The following is a 13,109-nucleotide window of genomic DNA, read 5'->3' as shown; positions in this document are numbered from 1 at the left end:
TATGAGAAGTTTGTGATTCATGGCTAATTGTAAAGTAGAAAGTAATATAATGTTTTAGTGTTGTGTAATTATGGTTACTGCAAGGGGCAAGGACTGGGACTTGGGGTTGTTGTATGCTTACCATGTTAAATAAAAGACTTTAAAAGGAGTAGTAAAGAAGCAGAGACCCATCCGACCCGCTCTCTGAAGTACAGGAACACTGCTAGGAAGTATTTCAACTCAAACAGGTTCAAAGTTTCTGAGCAAAGCAAGTTCAAAAGCAAGTTAAGCAAAGGAGTCCAGAGATAACCACAAGGAAGGACATTTTTGCAGCAGTCAATCACAGACATTGGAGTAAATGAGATCTGCTTTAATATAACGATCTAAAATCAGAAAATATCTGAAAACTACTCTGCAAATCTAATGGTGAAAACTACTCTGGTCTTTGGGATGCAACAGGACAAGGTGACTATGACAGACAAGATCCTCATCTGCTTTTCACTTGCAGAGCTGGCCTCTTGTGAACATATTTGGTTGACTTGTTGGTGCACAAATCAATCTACCGGTAATTTATATGATATTTAAGTTAAGGTGAGCACGTCTGGTCTCAATTAAGTCAAGCCAAACCCATGTTCTGTCCTCTAAACGGTAACATATTGGTGAGTTGTATCTGACAGTAAGAAATAATGGCAAGATTAATATTATTCTATTGAATGTTATATGCCAAGATGAAAATGCATTTATAAATATTATGGTGGTGGGGATCAGAAGCAATGGAGCACAGTTTTCTCTCTTTTTAAACAATCAAAACATGTTTTGTGTTTTACGTTTGTTTCTCTTCTGGAACAATTGCATTAACTTCACACAACAAATTGTAGGGTCTCAAACTACATGTATTCAGTTTATGATTAAGGGAGGTTTCTTAGCAGAAACGAGACAAGACGGGGCACCAGGGTTAAACCCAAAGAGCTAAGATACGGTCCTTAATCGCGCTCGTTAAAAAGGTCTGAAGGGTGTTTCACGATTCAGGGACTTACACATAGTCTAATCAAACAAACAATAGTCAATAACTCTTTCGTGTAGTTTATTTATCAAAAGGGTAATCAAAAACACCGGAGCAGAAATGCGCACAGGTAAATCACAGGTGATGTTATATCAGATTTAACAGCAGATTTCATGCAGATAATGTTAAACCAGGGTTTTGCCTTTGATAACCAAACGTGTCTATGCTAATCTATATCAAAAAGAGGGAAAGTGAGAAGCTAAAGGGAGGAGGAACAGCTGAGCTCTACCCAAATCACGCCACAAAAGAAACCGCACTCTGAATTCGGCTTACGGTTCTGTAGAGACTCGGTCCGACTGGTCCTTGTCCGCGGACGAAGTCCGTAGCGAGGCGTCGCGTGGAGCGGTGTGGCGGCGAAGGTTCGTGAAGCGGGCGGCGGCCGTGGAGCTGTGTGCTGGCCGTGGAGCGGTGTGCTGCGAGGTCCTTGAAGCGGGCGGCGGTCGAGGAGCGAGGCGTCGCGTGGAGCGGTGGGCTGCGACGTGCTGTGCGTTCCTTAGCGGTAGAACGCTTTAGCTGTGTATTAGCTCCTCACGCGGCCTTTACTCAGATGAGGACGTAGCGCTGATCCACGTAAACGGCGTAGATTACTTCAAAAAGAAAAGAAACGAAGTAGCAAAGAAAGTCTCTGTCCGGTTTAGCGCTTAAGCGTAGTTCCAGGTAGTTCCAGGTAGTTCCAGGTGGTTTCAGGTGGTTTCAGAGTCCTGGGCTGGCATGGCCTTGTCGACCACGTGACGGACGGATTTTGCTGAGACAAAGGAAAAGTGAAAGCTCGTCCGTGGAGACGGCTTCAAGAGAGAAGAGAAGAAGAGAACAAGAGAAGAGAACAAGAGAGCGTTTCTAGCTTGGAGCGTCCTTTTGATACCTGGCCCGCAGGGCATGCTGGGAGCGAAAGGGGCGGGCGCTACTGCGAAAACTTCCTGTTTAACATTTTCCTGACCGAGAAAATAAAACTGGAGTAACGTTAATAATAATGGCAAAAACATTGAACCCTGTTTTAACATTTACACGTTAAACACTTTTGGCAGTTTGTGCACATTATTTCTTGAGGTAGACACATTTTACATCTTCTTTCACCTGTGATGGGCGCTCGAGTTAAAGCATTGGGAATATAAAACCTTAAACAGTGGAAAAATACGTAACACAAGGTGAAACATGCGGTGTAGGGAGTTGATTCGGACAAACATTCATGGCATAATCACATAAAACAGTTTTCATCGGGGCGTCTTCCTGTAAGACTGTGGGGAGAAGAAGATCTGTTATCAAAAAGTCACAGCGGCTCCCCTGCGGTGAGGGAGACAGGGAAAACGAAAAACCCCCAATGTTCAAAGAGAGATTTTCTGTTATCTGGCCGTGGAATGTCCATCTCCATTCCCCTACAAAATTATAAAGTTTTTTTCTGTCATGCAAAAAATCTAAATTGCATGAACATAACTGAAGTCTTCTTACACATAAACAATGGAAAAATGATTCCCTTTTAGCCTCAATGATCTGTAAAACACTTATTACATGTCTTAACTGTTCTTGTGACCACATCATGTGAGTCTACAGTGGCAATGCTATTATGCAAGTCTTTATGGCCAATGAGAAGTGAAACACCGATGTTGACTAATTGTATTTCCTTCCCGATGAATACCCACTTCCCCTCAAAAGCTTATGATTTTACTCTACACATGCAACGGATTTCATTTGGATTCTCAGAGCGAACTTACCATGGCTTATTTGATCACCTTGGCCATTTTACCAACTCTTTTTGTCATCTCCGCCGCAAAAAAAGAGACGTGCGACCTTCATGCTGCCATTGGGATACGCATGACTCTGCCGTTTGTCTATGAAAAACTTGCCAACACTGAAAAACTGGTGTGGCGGCACAATCACACTGTTATTTACCAACGGGACAAAGGTAAGGTGTCGGATGGCAAACCGGACGACATCACCGCCAGCGGATCTCTGGTGCTGACAAACCCTAAACTCACAAGCGCAGGAGTCTACCAAGCTCAAGTCTTCAACATGACTGGTGCTCTGATGAAGACGTTCAATAGTTTTCTGTGCGTGATGGAAAAAGTACCCAAGCCCACATTAACTTACAACTGCGACCCGAAATCTGTTCGCATCTATTGCCACACGGTAAAAGCTCAAGATTTGCGCTATTCTTGGACAATGGACGGGAAGATTCTAAAAGGAGAGGAAAGCTCGGCATTGACTGTAGCTTCAAGCAAACTGCAATCAAAGACGAGTTTTTCTTGTAGTGTGTCCAACCAGGTCAGCAACGAGATAAGTGACATTGTGTCTCCCGTCTGCAAAAGTCAACCACCTTCATCACAAAATCTGCTGTGTTTTCAACCAAAAACTGTCCTGGCGGTGGTCACAGGAGCAGGAGCTGTTGTCATTGTTTTGGTCATTGTCATCGTCGCATTATGTTGCTGCAGAAGACGTAACAAGTCGCCCGAGCGCAGGGAGAAAGAAGAGCCCAGAATGCTGTATTTAACCCAGAGAGAGACAGAAACGGATTATGAAACAATGCATGTACCAGAAAGTTCTCAAGAGCCAAGTCCAAAGCCTTCTCCCAGCGCTGACGACCGCAAAACTATACCTGAACCCGAAGCTGCAGGAGTTTGTCTGCAGCCGGCCCTGCCAACTCAGGGACAGGACCCCTCCCCAGTGCCCAAACCAAGGACCAAGAGACCCCACACACCCGACATCTGAGACGGACGTGGAACCTGTAACAGCGACATGTGTTTGAACTTTTGATTTGCAGTGTTTTTATTATATGAAGAGGCATCAAAAGGCTGTTTAAGAAGATAGTGTGGTGAGGTTACATTTTAATTGCAAATATATTCACGATGTGTATTGAAAATGTGAATGATATAAGGCTTGACACAGTTTGTCTTTTGTTGTACATTAGAATGTTACTTAATAAAGCTTCAATCTGAAATGAGTGAAATTAATCCAATGTATGTTTCAAGTTTCACTGTAATGAATACTGAGTCCTACTTTACATGAGCAGTGTTTTTCTCTTGTAATCTAAATATTTTCTTCCATATGTGTGGCACGTTCCAATACAGAATACATGTCAGCATTCCGGTGCTAAAATGTGCATGCTTGCAAGAACTTTATATGGGGAGAAAGAATGGAGGACTAGATTACCCAAGACAAATATCCATTATCTGTGATGGTGAGTGGTAATCCACACATGAAAGTGTTTGCAGTTCAGACTAATACTGTGTGACAGCCACATAATGGGGTCCCCCACCATGCCATCCACTAAAACTTACAAACCAATGTCATCTTTTGTGCAGCCTGTTCTTCAACACAGCTCAGATCTGCTCCAGCCGACATTTAAAGAGAAGCTGTTCCCGGCTGCAGCTGGGACAACGTTATTCTTGTCCTCTATCAAAACGGAAAGTCTTGGCTGGCAACAGGCCACGGCACACCCTCAAAGCTTCAGAGAGACAGTGGTTTGAAGTGTACAGTGAGACAGCAAACACAGCTTCAGGCAACACAGACTGGACACCACCACCTGACTTACCAGGAAGTGGAGAGGAAATAGTTGAGAAATGTGTTTGGAACGTGGCCTTCGGAGCCTTAATAATGTATGCTTTTGATGTTAAAAAGGGTCAATTACTTATGGAAACCACAGTATTTCAGCTTTTGCTGGACATGCAATGCTAAACACAAGGAAATGAAAATGGCTGTTTCATCTGATTTGTTTAAACCGCAGACATGTTAATGGCTTGTTTAAGCTTTTGTTCTTTCTAAGCAAAAAGAGTTAGTGGACTTAGGCGCCATTAGGAGAAATAATTTAAGCATTTTGTGTGTGTGTGTGTGTGAGCGTGTGTGAGCGTGTGTGAGCGTGTGTGAGCGTGTGTGAGCGTGTGTGAGCGTGTGTGTGTATGTGCGTGTGCGTGTGCATGTGTGTGTGTGAGCGTGTGTGTGTGTGCGTGTGTGTATGTGTGTGTGTGTGTGAGCGTGTGTGAGCGTGTGTGAGCGTGTGTGTGTGTGCGTGTGTGTGTGTGTATGAGCGTGTGTGTGTGAGCGTGTGTGTGTGTGCGTGTGTGTGTGTGTGCGTGCGTGTGTGTGTGTGTGTGTGCGTGTGTGTGTGTGTGAGCGTGTATGTGTGTGTGTGTGTGTATGAGCGTGCGTGCGTGTATGTGTGTGTATGAGCGTGTGTGTGAGCGTGTGTGTGTGTGTATGAGCGTGTGTGTGTGTGAGCGCGTGTGTGTGTGTGTGAGCGTGTATGTGTGTGTGTGTGTGAGCGTGTATGTTTGTGTGTGTGTGTGTGAGCAAGTGAGTGTGTGTGTGTGTGTGCGTGTGTGTGTGTGCGTGTGTGTGTGTGTGCGTGCGTGTGAGCGTGCGTGTGTGTGAGCATGTGCGTGTGTGTGAGCATGTGCATGTGCGTGTGTGTGTGTGCGTGCGTGTGAGCGTGTGTGCGTGTGAGCGTGCGTGTGAGCATGCGTGTGTGTGAGCATGTGCGTGTGTGTGAGCATGTGCGTGTGTGTGTGTGCGTGCGTGTGAGCGTGTGTGCGTGTGTGTATGTATGTGTGTGTGTGAGCGCGTGTGTGTGAGTGTGTGAGCGTGTGTGTGTGTGCGTGTGTGAGCGTGTGTGCGTGTGTGAGCGTGTGAGCGTGTATGTGTGTGTATGTATGTGTGTGTGTGAGCGCGTGTGTGTGAGTGTGTGAGCGAGTGAGCGTGTATGTGTGTGTATGTATGTGTGTGTGTGAGCGCGTGTGTGTGAGTGTGTGAGCGAGTGAGCGTGTATGTGTGTGTATGTATGTGTGTGTGTGAGCGCGTGTGTGTGCGTGTGTGAGCGTGTGAGCGTGTATGTGTGTGTATGTATGTGTGTGTGTGAGCGCGTGTGTGTGCGTGTGTGAGCGTGTGAGCGTGTATGTGTGTGTATGTATGTGTGTGTGTGAGCGCGTGTGTGTGAGCGTGTGAGCGTGTATGTGTGTGTGTGTGTGAGCGCGTGTGTGTGAGTGTGTTAGCGAGTGTGTGTGCGTGTGTGAGCGTGTATGTGTGTGTATGTATGTGTGTGTGTGAGCGTGTGTGTGTGTATAAAAGGTCTTGGAAAAGCATGGTCAGCAACGGTCAGAAGACTCACTGTTTCCCAATGAGAAGTGATGCTTCCCCAGCAGAAATGAGCAATATATTCAGTTCTTTGTATAGCATTGTTAGTTATATCCAAATAAATATGATTTGAGCTAATCATGAAATGTAAATGCTTCTTTAAATATCCAACCTGGTTATACTCTTCACACTTATACTGGTAAGTGCCAGCAAAAGCAAATCCTCTTTAATCCCAATATAAAATCCATCATGTTGGCCCATCATGTGCAAGTATCAAGTATCCCAATCTTCAAATAGGATGAGTCTAAACAAACATTCTTGCTGAATCAGCTGTAGACACAAAGAGCAGATCAACTTTGGTCAACAAACCTAAAAACCTGCAGAAGGTCTATCATTTCTCGACACACTCACCTGTATAATAATACTCCTTGAGTGCGCCAAATTCCCCATGTATGGCCTTGAACCTGTTATAAATCAGATGGGGGTGAATTCCAACTCGTGCTGTAATAAGCATCTAGTGTTCACCACTTCAAACATGTCTGTAAAATGTATGTGTACGACTGAGTGACTGTCAACATAAAATTACAACCTGGTTTATGATTTTACACAGTATAAGAGCAAATGTAGAGCAAATAGAAAAAATCATTCCTTTTGAGGAAGAGCCAGAGGAGATCATGTTTGAATCTTTTCTTTTGCCCTGTCTGTGTTTTGGAGCTATTTTAAATCATTTTGTAAAAACAAGTGCCACTGAACAATGAGATGTGGAGAGTGTGAGTGGAAATAAGGAGACTGGTGCTGCTTGGACTTTGGGCTGTTTCTATTGTACCAAGCATTAAGCAGTCATGGTTTGGTTGTTGTTTATTACTTTGGAAAAGAGATGTAAATGTTAAAGGGAGTAAAGAGTAAGGAAGACATTTAACAACTGAATTATGACACTGGGGCTGACAAAGTGCCTGGCATAGACAGACTAAACCCCGATTGGCTGCAGTGCATCTGCTGTAGTTTCATTTTTTGATTCCAAGTGGCCCCATTACAAAGTCTTTTATCACTAAAATAGATGAAAACAAATGATGAGTGTTATTGATGTCTGTGTGTTTGATTGACTTTTACTGGGACAATTGAGGCTATAACTGTGCTTCAAGTGTATTTTTATCCTCCTGTGCAGTCAGAAGAGTCCAAAAATAAAACAGCCAAGTCAGTGATAAGAAAGAAAAGGACATTGTAGCAAAAAATAGATATAAGAAGTTGTAGCACATATTTAAAAAAAGAAGTTGAAGTGCAAGGGTTTCACTGATGTAATTTATTAAGTGTAAATTATTTGTGGATAATAATTGCATGTTGAGCAGTGCAATTAATCAAATTTCAATCAAATTGAGATCCAAATGTTGTCAATGAAATGCTTTGTACTTTTTAGATGAGAGATAAAGCAAACTTTTGGGGCATTTTGGGGGAATAAATTGACAATTGTGTGTGTTAAATGGCAATGACTTAAAGTATGTCCTTGATATGTTCATTAAAAAAGGCATATTTACTTGGAAAAAAAAAATCCTGATTGATTGATTGAATATGAGGAGGGAATTGTAATCTTAGTCAGAGATGAAAATATAAAACAAAACAGAAATATACAAACTACAGTTGGATACTGTGGCTTTCTAATTGGGATCTCTGTCTGTCAAGTTTTCAGGGATGATTTATCAAAGTCATGCCTTGTCCTTATGTCGACTGGCACACAATCTGGTCACAGTGGTCATGCTGAGTTCACCATATGGAGTGCTAAAAATTAACCACAAACTCTATGATGCCAATCTTGGTCTAACGTATGGTCACTTTATGGTCCATTCACTGAGACAGGATTGTTTCAATGAGATATGGGCCATAAGCGCTGCATATGACGCAGAAAAAGAAACCACAGAAGAAATATATTTCCTCCCATATTAAGCCCTTCTTGAACATTTGAATAGGACATATCTTGCTTAGTCTGCATCTGGAGATAGAGGCAATAAACAGATGTAATTCTTTGTATATAAAGAAACTTAATTGTAAAGCGCACACATAAATCTTAATGAAAAATGAGTTCACCGTTTATCGTTTATCATAACAGTTTACTAGTGTTGTCATAATATTACATTTTTAAACTCAATTTAGATTTTTAGAACAAAATTATTATTATTTTTTCCAGCTGTTGCTGAATAAGACTTAATTAAGAACATTGTTAGAGAATAATAAATCTCTCCACAACATCAGCCTGTCCAGCCAAGGCATTCTTCCAGGAGATAGCATCAGTGTAATGTCTCGTCGCTACAAGCGGTTATTTTGTCCTGAGAAATAGTTGTGATTCTGTGACTGATGAGACTTAAACCTGTCACAAACAGCCTGTAGACCAGAGCAAAAAGCATCCATCACTGCAACATGCTCGATCACCAGTGTCCACAGCGATGATTTATGCTCCGTCATTGGCAGCGATCACATAAAGGCAATATGCGCATTAATACAGAGACATGGATCATGATACTTTTACACAACATAAATCCATTCTAAATTGCTGAGTCATGCACATGACCTGCTGACTAATGATTAAGTATTCAACCGTAACACCTGTTTTAAAGGTGTCCATGTATCAGGACATGTATCAAATCACAATAGCCATTCTTCAATAAATCAGCAAAAAGCACTTAAGCCAATAAATCACAGTCAAGCCTTACAAGACAGTAGCCGGGGACGAGGACTGCATTGTAAATTAAAATAACATTAGAGTTTATTTCTAACGTTTTATTTTAGAGAAACAAACATTGGGTGGCTCCATTGCATTTAAAGGATGTCAAGCCTTGTTTAAGACATGTTTCCATGTATCCAGGGAACCATCCTCTATCTGTAAAAGAACATCCATAATGAAATTGAAAGCTGATCTTGGGGCTAATCTAGACATCTTGAGCTGTGAAAAGGAGGCTGCAGTTGCTGAAACAGAGATTGCTGCATATGAAGAGGAACCTGCTAGAACTGAAGTCACACATTTGTGGTTCCACCTGCCAATCAACACACTTGAGAGTATGTGCAACACAAAACCATCACTGCTTTGAGGGGTTTGCAATCATAGTAGATCCTCAAGCCAAGAACAATGTGAAATGAAAACAACACACATTCACCTCCAGAGATCGAGGGTGCACAAGACATCACCGGGTACCTGACACAACAACGTGAAGATAAGAGAGCTAGGCGACATTTTCATACAGAAAATAGAATGTGAAAAAGATGGAGGATATCAGTCGGGCCTCACGCAAAAGGAACCAGGTAAAGAAGAACACAAACTAGCTTTTCCACCTTTCAGCATCTTCTCCAGCTACACGAGACAACAGGCAAAAATAAGACATCACACCTCCTGTCAGTGCCAGCACACGCTACAAGAAAGAGAGAGGCTTCAGAGGTAAGAGACAAAGGATAATTTGCACAAAACAGAAATCCCAATCCAGCACAAAACTGTAACAGTAAGCTGACAGAAAGCCCTGATAAGCTCTGTCCAAAGCACACAAAACCTCAAGTGCCACCGTTTTAGAGCAAAACCAATGGATGAGCGCAAGTCATTTCTAAAAGACGACAAAATCTGCGCATATATCAATATAGAGCAAAACACTGCACTGTGCACTTTTAGTACAAATAAAATACACGTACTATGGTAATGACATTTGACAAGTCCATCCCCTGCTCCGGATCAGAGCGCTGAGCCTGACAAAGATGACTTGATAGTACAAGTGTCTCTGTAGTGGTGGTGATGCAGACAGCCCACACTCATGCTCTAAGATTAGTCTAGTGTTAGCTCCACTGGGAAAAGAGAACATGCCAGAATGAAGGTGTGAGTTGTTCTCGATGAACAGTTACTGGTTAAGTCACAGTTTTGTTTTTTTCAATCTCTCAGAAACTTGATATTCAGGACAGAAAATATCAGCAGAACAACAGTAAACTTTATGATTGAGTCAGCAAATGGCAAAGACAAACTCCTACTGCCAAACCTGACAGAGGGAGACATGATTCCAGACAACAGGAAAGAGAATCCGTCTCACACGATGCAATGCAGTTCCCAAACCTAGAAAAGGTTGCTGACAAAGTACCTCCTGTAGAAGAGATCATTCCTGTGCAACTGGTCTTGGGAAGGGACATGATACAGGTTCACAAGGTCAGAGAGAATATCAATGGCCCCCACAGTATGGCCTATGCACAGTGCTTAGACTTAGGGTGGGTTGTGGGTGAAGCCTGCCTGGGTTGAACTCATCATAAGGTGAGTTTTATTATGAAAATACATGTCCTCACGCTTCTTACCTGAGGTTATGGCTAAACACTTTTCAAATCAAAGAGTCACCAAGTGCACAGTTGTCAATCTTACACCACTCCACCACTAAACCTTCAAATAGACATGTAAACAGACATGCAGACCACCGACCACCAACAGCTATTGACAGAATAAAAGATGGTGACAAACCAATGCAGTCAGTACAGGATAAAGACTTCATTGACATAATGGGAAAAGAAGTATATCAAGACAAAAGGCAACAGTCGGGCGGCGCCAATACCATTTGGCTCCCCAAGAACGCTCCTTGCTAAGCGCAGTCGTGGGATCAGTTGTTTGGGTCATTTGTCATTTTAAACAAATATACCGTATTTTCCGTACTATAAGTCGCACCTTTTTTCATAGTTTTGCGACTTTTGGGGGTGCGACTTATACTTATAATTATACTTATATACTTATACTCCGGAGCGACTTATATGTGATATTATTTGTTATTTTCACACACCGCATTTCATACTCCAGTGCAACCTATATATGTTTTTTTCTTCTCTATAACGCATTTTTTGGCTGGTGCGACTTATAGTCCGGAAAATACGGTATATATTGTTGGCAACTAGCATAAAAATTGGGTGCGCTGTTTCTTCCGTAAGGTAAAGAAAAGCTCTTATGAGATTTGTCAGAGAAAGACACCACTTTCAAGAGTTCTTCCCATTTCAGTGTTTGCTCAATCATTATTGCCATCTATAACCATGCTACATTCCAGTTTGAATTCTTGAGAAACAATGTGCCGTGAAAATAAACATGACATCATTGTTAAAACCCTCATGACCAGCACATCAGCTTTTCCACTCCTCACAGTCACAGCCTGTCTTCTCTCACGCAGTCTTATTGGGCCCTGTGTTGTCTGTGCGATCACACCACTGCCATGTAACTGCAGTGGTAAAGCTGCCGTAAAACAGTTGAGAACAAAGGCAGCTTTCTGCAGAGAGCTTTAAAATGCCCTGTGACGTGGGCTACAGTGTGTAAAAATCTCCTACAAACTCATATGATTGGAGTGTTAAGCTGTTAAAAATAATTAGCTTTTCTCCCCTCTCTCACCTGATAGTGTGCGCAGTCGGCCCCGTATGCCCTGCCCAGTCTGGCCTTTTTGATATGCTGACAAGGTGCTACACTTTCCAGGCCACTTAACTGTTTCCAGCTAACTATTTTCCACATCAAAACCTCTGTTCATAATCAACAACATTTGTTAAATTGCCAGCAGGGGGATTTTTATGCCTGCTTGCTCCATTTGCAATGATATCATTTCCACGCTGACATAATGACTAGAAAATACGCAGTGGATTAATACATTACATCTGATATTAACAAGTGAAACGTTCCATGTCCATATCGAGACTTGGTTGTGTAGCTAATGATGTTCCAATGAAGTCTAACACACATAGTCATGCCACTATTCTAGAGATATAAAACACAAATGCTGAAATTGTTTAAGAATATTTATGACGATTGTTGTTTGGCTTAATTTAAAGAGCAGAGCATTTATTTACTCTAGAGGATTTTCTGGTTTGAGTCCAGTGCCTTGGTAGAGCTCTGAACCTGCTCAGTGACTCTAAATTGTGTATGTTTCTTTTTAATATGTTGCAGATCAAACAATTTGCCAAAATTCAACAAAGCCCTTGAATAGATGTGTTTCTATCACATTCTGCCGCAGTAAACCCCTCAGGGCCCAACACTTTTGCCCTTCCACGTCTTCCACTTGCATCACGCCAAGTGTCATATTTGCAGCTGTTAAACTGAATGCTTCAAATTTGAAACACAATAGCAGAAAAAAACAGAATTCAGTTGGAGCCAAAGAAAGTCCAAACTAAGATGACTTCCTTCAAAGTGCTGGCAGAGTGGTTGATAGTGAACCATGTCCTACAGTTGACATGCCAAACGTGCAGGGTCCGGCTGGCTGTCGGAGATATGGCTGTAATGGTGTGAGGTTGGTTTGGATTTACAACCTGATATGTTCCTACAAAAGATGAAACTGATACCTCGTGGAGCCAGAACTGAAGCGGTTATGTGTGAAATATTTAGGACTTTTAGACTTAACTTTTTACTGCAACAATGTCCTCTTAAACTAATGGACAGCTGAATGAGAGCAATATGACCAGGACCTGACTGATTATTCTATGTCCAAACTGAGGCACGGGGGCCAAATGCGGCCCTCAGACCAATGGTGTTGGCCCTCCGGCTTCCTGCTAAGTTGGCCCAAACAACAAAAAGTTGTTGACAAATTCAAACATGTTTATGTTATGTTAACCTAATATGATTGTTCTAAGTCTTATTAAAGGTGTGGAGGCTCATCGAAACTATGTCAAATGCAACATTTGGAATGGTTTACTTCATTGTCGGGTTGTTTGTGGCCCTCTGCTCTGTATAAGCTTCAAAATGCGGCCCATTAATCGGTTTGTTGAGACATTGGGCAAACTTTCACCGATTTGCTCAAATGATTTGTACTAGTAGGCCTCTGGCCCCATTCAGCCACCAACACATGTTTTACATCCATACATTTTGATTGCTACACAAAATAAAACTTTAGAATCTTCAGCAAAAGCTAATAGAGGCAACTTGTATCAGTGTTGTGGGGCTACAAGGCCACAGCAGAAGAATCACACTCACATAACTTATATTTGGAGACAGTGTATTTACTGTATTTGATCATGAAGAATCCTTTTTGGTTTA

General features: G+C 42.1%; 1 protein-coding gene across 1 annotated transcript; it reads left to right on the top strand.

Moving 5' to 3' along the window:
* The first annotated feature begins 2,721 nt into the window (after positions 1–2,721).
* Positions 2,722–3,969, top strand: LOC140349548 (uncharacterized). The gene has a single exon (XM_072435926.1). The coding sequence runs from the start codon at positions 2,753–2,755 to the stop codon at positions 3,743–3,745; it is 993 nt and encodes a 330-aa protein (XP_072292027.1). The 5' UTR covers positions 2,722–2,752; the 3' UTR covers positions 3,746–3,969.
* Positions 3,970–13,109: the final 9,140 nt, after the last annotated feature.

This window comes from Eucyclogobius newberryi, unplaced genomic scaffold, assembly GCF_026437365.1.
Source record: "Eucyclogobius newberryi isolate DKJ021-1_F unplaced genomic scaffold, fEucNew1.0.hap1 SCAF_7, whole genome shotgun sequence".
NCBI classification, from domain to species: Eukaryota; Metazoa; Chordata; class Actinopteri; order Gobiiformes; family Gobiidae; genus Eucyclogobius; species Eucyclogobius newberryi.
The sequence above is the reverse complement of the archived record's forward strand: the minus strand, read 5'-3'. Positions and strand labels throughout refer to the sequence as shown.

What these genes read in the sequence shown, in the direction of transcription:
- LOC140349548 (XM_072435926.1), top strand. Translation starts at nt 2,753, where the DNA reads ATGGCTTATTTGATCACCTTGGCCATTTTACCAACTCTTTTTGTCATC.